The sequence below is a fragment of the Chaetura pelagica genome, unplaced genomic scaffold (genome assembly GCF_000747805.2).
Source record: "Chaetura pelagica isolate M959 unplaced genomic scaffold, ChaPel_1.0 scaffold618, whole genome shotgun sequence".
Taxonomy (NCBI): Eukaryota; Metazoa; Chordata; class Aves; order Apodiformes; family Apodidae; genus Chaetura; species Chaetura pelagica.
In genome coordinates, this window is record NW_009954110.1 from 255,344 (window position 1) to 262,733 (window position 7,390).

Consider the following 7,390-nt stretch of genomic DNA (forward strand, 5'->3'; position numbering starts at 1 on the left):
CACGACTGATTTTTGCCTTATTCTTTGTACTTTCAAGTAGACAAAAAACAACCAACAAAGGAACAAAACCCAAACTTTGCACCTTCTCCTACAGTGCAACACCCCCTCTGCAGCTGCAGGGACCTATTTCAAAGTCACTGCATTTTCTTAGGGCACTGCCTTTATCTGCCTCTCAGTGTTCCCACCCAAGCAGGCTGCTCCTGCAGTAATTCAGAGAAATTCATCTCATGTGCAAAAAATAGAAGATATAAACAGTCTTATGCAGCATGTACACTATGTAGTATGTGTGTGTATATATATGTACATACACACTTCCTTCATATACATACATCTACACACACATACAACAGTTGTTAGTTTGTGGTAGAGGAGCAAAAAATCAAATGTCTGCAGAGCTGATTATTCTTTTCTGAATGCCTTGCATACAAATCACGCAGACTTACACCCTTCACACAGCAATTCAGAGTGTGTTTCTAAGTAACTTGCAGTAACTTCCCAAATATCTTCTGATGCAGTGAAGCCTAGAGAAAATCCTTCACACAAATCAAACATCTGGCCATACTCAGGGACAATTCTCAGTGGTATGGAAAAATTCCCATAGTAATCATGCTTATTATATAGCAGAACTTTGATCTCCACTATATATTCGCAAATTGTGGAAGAGCAGCTTAAGAGAACAGTCATGTAAAAGCTTTTTCACCTGATTCAATCTTGCTTGCAAGGTCATTCTTCCCCCAGAACAAGGTATTCGACTCAATGCAGCCTCAATCTAATAACAGAAAACACTTCAGCTGTGAATTACAGTTTCAAGAGCCAACATGAGCCTCCCTAACTCATCTTGCAAAGAGAGGTGAGGGGTAGAGATGACAGATACACAGTCTTTTTTCTGAAACACTGACTTGTGTTACCCATAATGCTGTGCCATATGAAACTGATCCAAAAGTTAACATTCCTAAGCAGACCCCTCAAGGATCTGCCTGAAGACAGGACTCTTCCCTGCCAGAAGAACCTTCTGCCTTTGAAAGGCTGATTTACAGCACTGTCCATTAAGAGAGAAAGTCAATTCACTCCCCTTTCTGTAAAGATGACTCTCCTTTAATGAAGTTAGGGACAGTTAAGGACTGGAGCACGGGAAGTGGAGCAGGGAATGCAAATGGCCCATTCCCAGGCTAACAGCAGGAACTGCAGGTGCATTCCAGCCATGCTCTGCCCGTGACCACGTCCCTCGCCTCTCGGACAACAATCATGTTTCATCACAACTTTAAAATAAGAAGAATCTTTGCCTGTTGCTTTTCTTGAGTCAGCTCATCAAAAAGCCTTTCTGTTTCAGCCAGAGTCTTAATCCTTGCTGCATACTTGAAGTCTCCCTCACAAGGTAACAGCACTGGCTCATATTTTTGTGCCGTGCTCCTCTCGTCCAACGCTGACACTTTCTTCATCCCAGTATTGAGGGATTCAGCACAGGAGCTGGGGCTGACCCCGGAGTGCTGCCTTCCTGTCAACAAAACAGGGGCCTTTGTTTTGGAGTTGTCTGAATTTATTACATAGGACAGAAAAAGAAACTACCAACAAGAAAAACAGTGTGATCTTGGAGGTCTATCAACAGGAGAGCCACTAGCACAGCCTCGTTAGCTGGTCTTAAGCAAACTTCTCAGAAGAATGTGAAACATTTGTGTGGGTCATCTTTCAAGAGATCTAACACAACATATTTCTTGGTTAACAGATTACCCTGCCATGCTAATTAGAAGTTACTTTTACTGGTACAATATTTCTAAATATCACCAAATAGATGAGTTGTCATGCAAACACTAGTCTAAGTAAACACATTTATAAAAACAAAAGCAGAACATTGTGACCAGAATTAGAAAAGTGAGAAAATATTTAGTTCAATCAATCATTGAAAAAAAAATCTGAAACAACTGGTATTATCATAGTTGCTCTTTATAGTTCTAGTTTATAGTTGCTCTTCACTGTCTGCAATGCAATGTTTAGCAGTAGGAATGTAATGGTATGATTGAGTAGGTCCAACTTAATATAGACCCTCCTGAGATGTGATTTGAGTAACCAAGTTAAGCACAGGAAAACATATTGCCCTTCTTCCTCAATGTAATTATTGTTGCTGTTCCATTGTATTTGTGCACACACATATACATAAAAATAAAATACTCTATAAATGGCATTTCTGTCTACAGGAATAAGGCAAGACTTACAGGTTTTTTAAAAGTTGGACTTTATAGAGTGAAGTGTCAGGTTTCTATTCAAGCAGCTGTTACCAATGTGGAAGAAATTAAGGTTAAAAAAAGAGAGAATAGTTTGAAAAATTACCTTCTGCATCATCTAGTGAGAGAAACTGGAGCCTTTTCCTTGGATTATTGTGCTGTAAAGAAGATGTAGGACCAGCCTCCAGGTCATCTAGAAGTATATCAAATCTACAGAGCAGGAAGCACACAATTACTTCCTAGAAGTCATGTCTCAAGCAATACAGTATTCTCTACTTTTTCACCTTTTGGTTAAACACTTTTTAAAATAAAATGGCTTCTATCGCACAGGCATTGCAAGACTCCTGATTATACTCATAGTACCATACCCCAATACCCTCTATTTGCACACACCAAAACACCTCATCCCTGTGACTTTAAGCAGGGCAGGCTGCCATGCCCAAACACATTGAGCTCCCCTGTTGACATCCTCAAGAACCAAAGTGGTGCCAAACATTTCTTCCTCCTCATGAACGTGTCCTACACTTTGATCTCACAGCTAAGTATGTTCTCCAACTCTACAAGCCTTGGCAGGCAAAAGCTCTCTACAGAAACCACAGCATCTGGTACAGTTAGCAGGGAGTTAAGTATGTGTACTTTTCACATGCTTGTAGGTGCTGGGACAGGTAGGTAGATACTCCTTTCAACTTTTATTTACATCTCCTGGTAAGCAGCATGTACATCTGGACTTACTCCACAGAACCATTCTCCTAGAACTTCTTTGTCACTGATCAATGTTGTGTCACTAACAAACCAAACACCTCACCTTGGTCACTGCTAAATACAGGAAATCATTTGAGATTTTTGTTACCAGATTTTAAAAAGTAAACTTAGCTTTATATTCAGAAATCTTCCCATGACTTGTTTTCTAGGACTTGTCATGAACAAGAAACAACAGCACTAGGCCTGCATAAACACACTGCTGCTGCCATCATCATCAGAGCACAGTTGTATTCACCAGACTCATACCTTGTCACTGTGTTTTCATTTTTGCTAAGCAAATGGCTAAATCCAGGAGAGAGGTTTTCTTTTGGAGATCGTTTTGGGCTGTATGTCACAGACACTGGTGGTGCCAACATGATCTCTCTTGCTGCTGCAAAAGATAAAAGTATCTTTAACTACCTAAAACTTCACCCAAAGCACCATCTCCACTCACGTAACCAGATGCTTATATCTTACAAGCATGCTCTCCAAAGCTGTTTATTAGATGAAAATTGCATTTCAACACAGAAAAATTAAAATAAACTTTGAACCCTCCTGTTTTCCATGATCACAGACAGGCTATTTCCCAGACTCTTAGAACACTGCAGAAATCCTGTCTTTGTCTTTCTTCTAGAGCAGTCACTATAATTTTCTTCTACTTTTTGAGTAGTAGAAACCAAACTTCAGAAAAGCACTTACTTGGAATATGTGGTTTCCTGTTGGAAGGGGGAAGGGAGGATGACCTCTGGCCAGAGGGGGAGCTGTAGCGTTTGGGTCTGTGTTGGTCTCTACCTTTCTCTGGGGACCGGTTGGCAACGAAAGAAGTTTCAGCAAACCCAACGGTTTGACGTCGATTTGATGTTTCTGATTCAAAGGAAGAAGTTGTTCTATTAATCTGTTTCAATACAAGAACTCACAAATAATCCCCTCCACTTTTACTGTGCAAAGGCTGCAGTTAGTCCTGCCTCATGTCAAGATGTTTGTGCTGTATTGCTCAGGTCTCACTTCCTGCTCATTGTACTCCTGGAACGGTTTAACTGGTGCCAAAGGAAGCTCTGCAGCCCGTGTGGGAGAAGATAAATGACACTGGTTTAATGAAGAGACAGTGGAAGGCAGGACAAAAGCATCTTTGGGGAAAGAGAGCTGGAGTACCTGCCTGACCCAAGAATATAAGCATTTAAGAAAGACTCAGTGTTTGCTAATTACAAGGCTTCCTAAATCAATGTCGTTAGAGCAGCTCAGTGCAGTCCCACAGTACACATGGCAGCTTTCTTAATAACACTGATACAAACACCATGAGAACAAAACTAAAATGGATGTGGAGCCAGCCAGAGCTTTGTTAAGACTCCATTAACTGTTTATAAATACCAAGATATTCTTAGAAAAAGGACCTTAATTACTCCCTAGCTTGAGACCTAACAGCAACCTCTGCCTTCCCTCTACTTTAAACAAGTCACTTAGCCATATAATTTTTAATTTTGTTAGGAAAACTCCAGAAGTTTGCATGCTAAAACTGTTTTTATCCCATCACTCAAGCCTGCTGGACTTTAATGGTGACAGTAACAAAAGCAAAGGACAAGCAAACAAAGAAAAGCCAGTAAAGACAAGTTCAGGAATATAAAAATAGAAGTTACTAGCTGATGTGTCTTCTTTCTCTGTCTGTGTACCCCAATCTTTAAATGCTCTTCCTTCTTCAAGTTCTTTAAAGGCTTTTATAATTGGTGCTTCTGACATCTCATTTTCTTTTTCTATTGTGTTTGTTGAAGAGTCTTCTTGTGAGGAGTCTTTTTCAGGAGGAGAATGGTGCCTAAGAGAATGTGGGGCAGTGGGGGGAAAAATGAGGATCAAGATTTTTTTGCCTTTACTTCATATATCCAAATACTAGCTGAATAAACAAACACCTGGAGAAATTTAGTTTGAGAGTTGAGTTTTGACAGCTGTCAAAACAAAAATCTTAAGGGTACTTTTTCAATGCCAGCCAAAAAACTCAAAGGCTTGTGTTTTAGCAAACTCAAGAACATAAAAGTTGAACAGTGCAAGTTAAATTTGGCAACTTGACACATTCTTAGAACTAAATACATCCTGACAGAAGCTTTAGAAACTTCTGAGAAAGGTGGCAAACTACTGAGAAATGACACCCTAAATTACACCTGAAGGTTCAGACTGGAGGAGAGCTGGAGCCAACTGCTACAGCTCACACCCCACACAGAAGAGACCATTGTGTCCAAACCCTGAGGATGAATGGACATCAAAAAACCAGTGGTGCAAGGTGCAGTGAAAGATTTCTGGTGTTGCAAGGAAGGTTCTCCCACTTCCTTCACACCAGGACAGTGAAGGAAGAAGGCTGTTTTGTTTTTAAGGAACTGTACAGCATCAATAATATAACACTGAGAACTTTTTCAGAGCTCTATTTAATAAAGACAACATCTAAAAATATGAAACCAGTGAATTCAGGATAAAACTAGTTTGAGGAGTGTTCAACTTTACGTCACAGTAGAGACTGAAGGAAATCAACTCACCTGGAAGGATTATAGGTTTCTTTTAATCTGTTGTCTTTGGGGCTTTCCTGGCCTTCCAAAGGCTGGCCAGTGAAGATGGAATATTCTGCTCCTGGTATCAACCACTTTCGCCTGCTGACATCAGGAGTTGCCACTTTGCTGTGGAAACAAAACACTTCAAGATTATGAAGAGTGTTGGAATTTTTTCCTTTTTTCTCTTGTTCAAGAAAAAAATTAATAAAATCCAGCTATTTATTCTAGATAAACAGAGGCAATAACAAATACACAATGAACTTGTAAATGCTGTGGGAAAATAACTGCTTTTTAAAATGAGTTTGGAAAGTACAAATAAAATATTTTTTTTAATTGGGTGTTGAGGTTTCAATCTAAATTACACAATATGGTCAGAATGCAAAACTCCACAAAGATCTTCTTGTAATTTAATGCTGCTAACTCAAGAGTGAGGTTTGGGTAACAAGCAGTTCTCAACTAATTAAACAAAAAACATTCTGGTGTTGATGACTGCAAGAGCTTAGAGCATCTGTCCCCAGCTTTCCTTTTGACACCATTTAGTAGAAAATAAAACACAAAAAATCCAAACAAGAAAAAAATCACCATTGGTGACCTGAGCGTGATAAATACTAATGAGTAAGTATCAGTGAGTAGATGTTTATCTTGAAATATCAGAAGAAAAATGTGATTTTTATACACAGGGAAGGAAATGATAATTAGGAAAAACATGTTCTTGTTAACACAGGCTATGAACCATAACTACTATTCTGTTAATCCACCCTGCTGTGCATTCCATTGCAATGAGGCTTTCTTTGAGCCTCTGAGATCAGTTAGGGACAGATTAACTCCCAAATCCATACTAGCTCTTACATCCTCCTCACTGATGAACATAAACCATGTCTTCTGTTCACTCTTGAGGGATCTTGTTCATAAATATTATAATAGCTGTAAACAAAAACCTGTCCCTCTAATGCATTAATACATACATTACTTGCCTCTTCATAAAAAAGCAGATCCCCCCCTAAAAAAAAAACTACTCTTCAATAAATAGAAATGGACATCCACAAAAAAAGCTACATTATAATTTTGTGCTCTAGGGCATCACTGCTGAATGGGGAGGGACACCCAATTAGCCATAATTAAATAAAAAACAAAGAAAAAAAGAGGGACAACGTTTTTCAGATCTTTAAAACAAAAAAAAAACCAAAACAAACCCAGTACATGAGCCAACTTTGATTTCCTTAACGTAAATTCAAAATCCAAGCTAGAGTATTCTAATGGAACTTACACTCTACTCTCAGGATACCTCTACAAACTAGATTTAGAAACATATAATGTAGTTATCAGCCTCCCAAATCAATGACACAAAGAAAAGCTCTGACATCTAATTGGACTATTGGGACTTCATTCCCAAGATCTTTGTTGAGCATGAGAGTCCCTATTCAGCTGAGCAACTGAGACCTAATAAACAATCATTTAGGAAGACTAGAGTCTTCCAAGTCACACATATTATCCAATTTATTTGTTTTTAATAATTTCTGGGTATGTGAAGTCTTTGGATTACATCACATTTCACCCAGTTTAGCCTACAGACTGACATGTTTATCAAGTTTTAGCCAAAACACATCAAAATGCATTCTAAAACACGTGACCCATGTTCACATTGCTGGAATATTCACTTACTTGGCACAAGAGGTTCTTAAATGACCTTCAGTAATAGGCCGAAGCTTCAGCATATTTTCATGTTCTACCTGCTTGAGTTGAGCTTCAAGTTTTGAAATTGTCCTAATGTGGAAGTAGGAAAGATGCATTATAAGATCACAGAATCATGGAATGGTGAAGGTTAGAAAGGACCTTAAAGATCATCAAGTTCCAACCCCCTTGTCATGAGCAGGAACACCTCCCACCAGACCAGGCTGC

General features: G+C 39.0%; 1 protein-coding gene across 1 annotated transcript in view; it reads right to left on the reverse strand.

The window, feature by feature from the left end:
- MPHOSPH9 (M-phase phosphoprotein 9) overlaps window positions 1–7,390 on the reverse strand; it is a 21,067-nt gene that overhangs the window by 1,730 nt on the left and 11,947 nt on the right. Inside the window, exons 13-20 of the mRNA XM_010002539.1 lie at window positions 7,154–7,255; window positions 5,480–5,617; window positions 4,595–4,767; window positions 3,660–3,824; window positions 3,228–3,351; window positions 2,326–2,429; window positions 1,284–1,495; window positions 701–769 (exon numbers count right to left, since the gene is read on the reverse strand). Of these exons, the coding sequence (XP_010000841.1) occupies window positions 701–769; window positions 1,284–1,495; window positions 2,326–2,429; window positions 3,228–3,351; window positions 3,660–3,824; window positions 4,595–4,767; window positions 5,480–5,617; window positions 7,154–7,255 (1,087 nt within the window). The remainder of the gene's footprint in view (window positions 1–700; window positions 770–1,283; window positions 1,496–2,325; window positions 2,430–3,227; window positions 3,352–3,659; window positions 3,825–4,594; window positions 4,768–5,479; window positions 5,618–7,153; window positions 7,256–7,390) is intronic.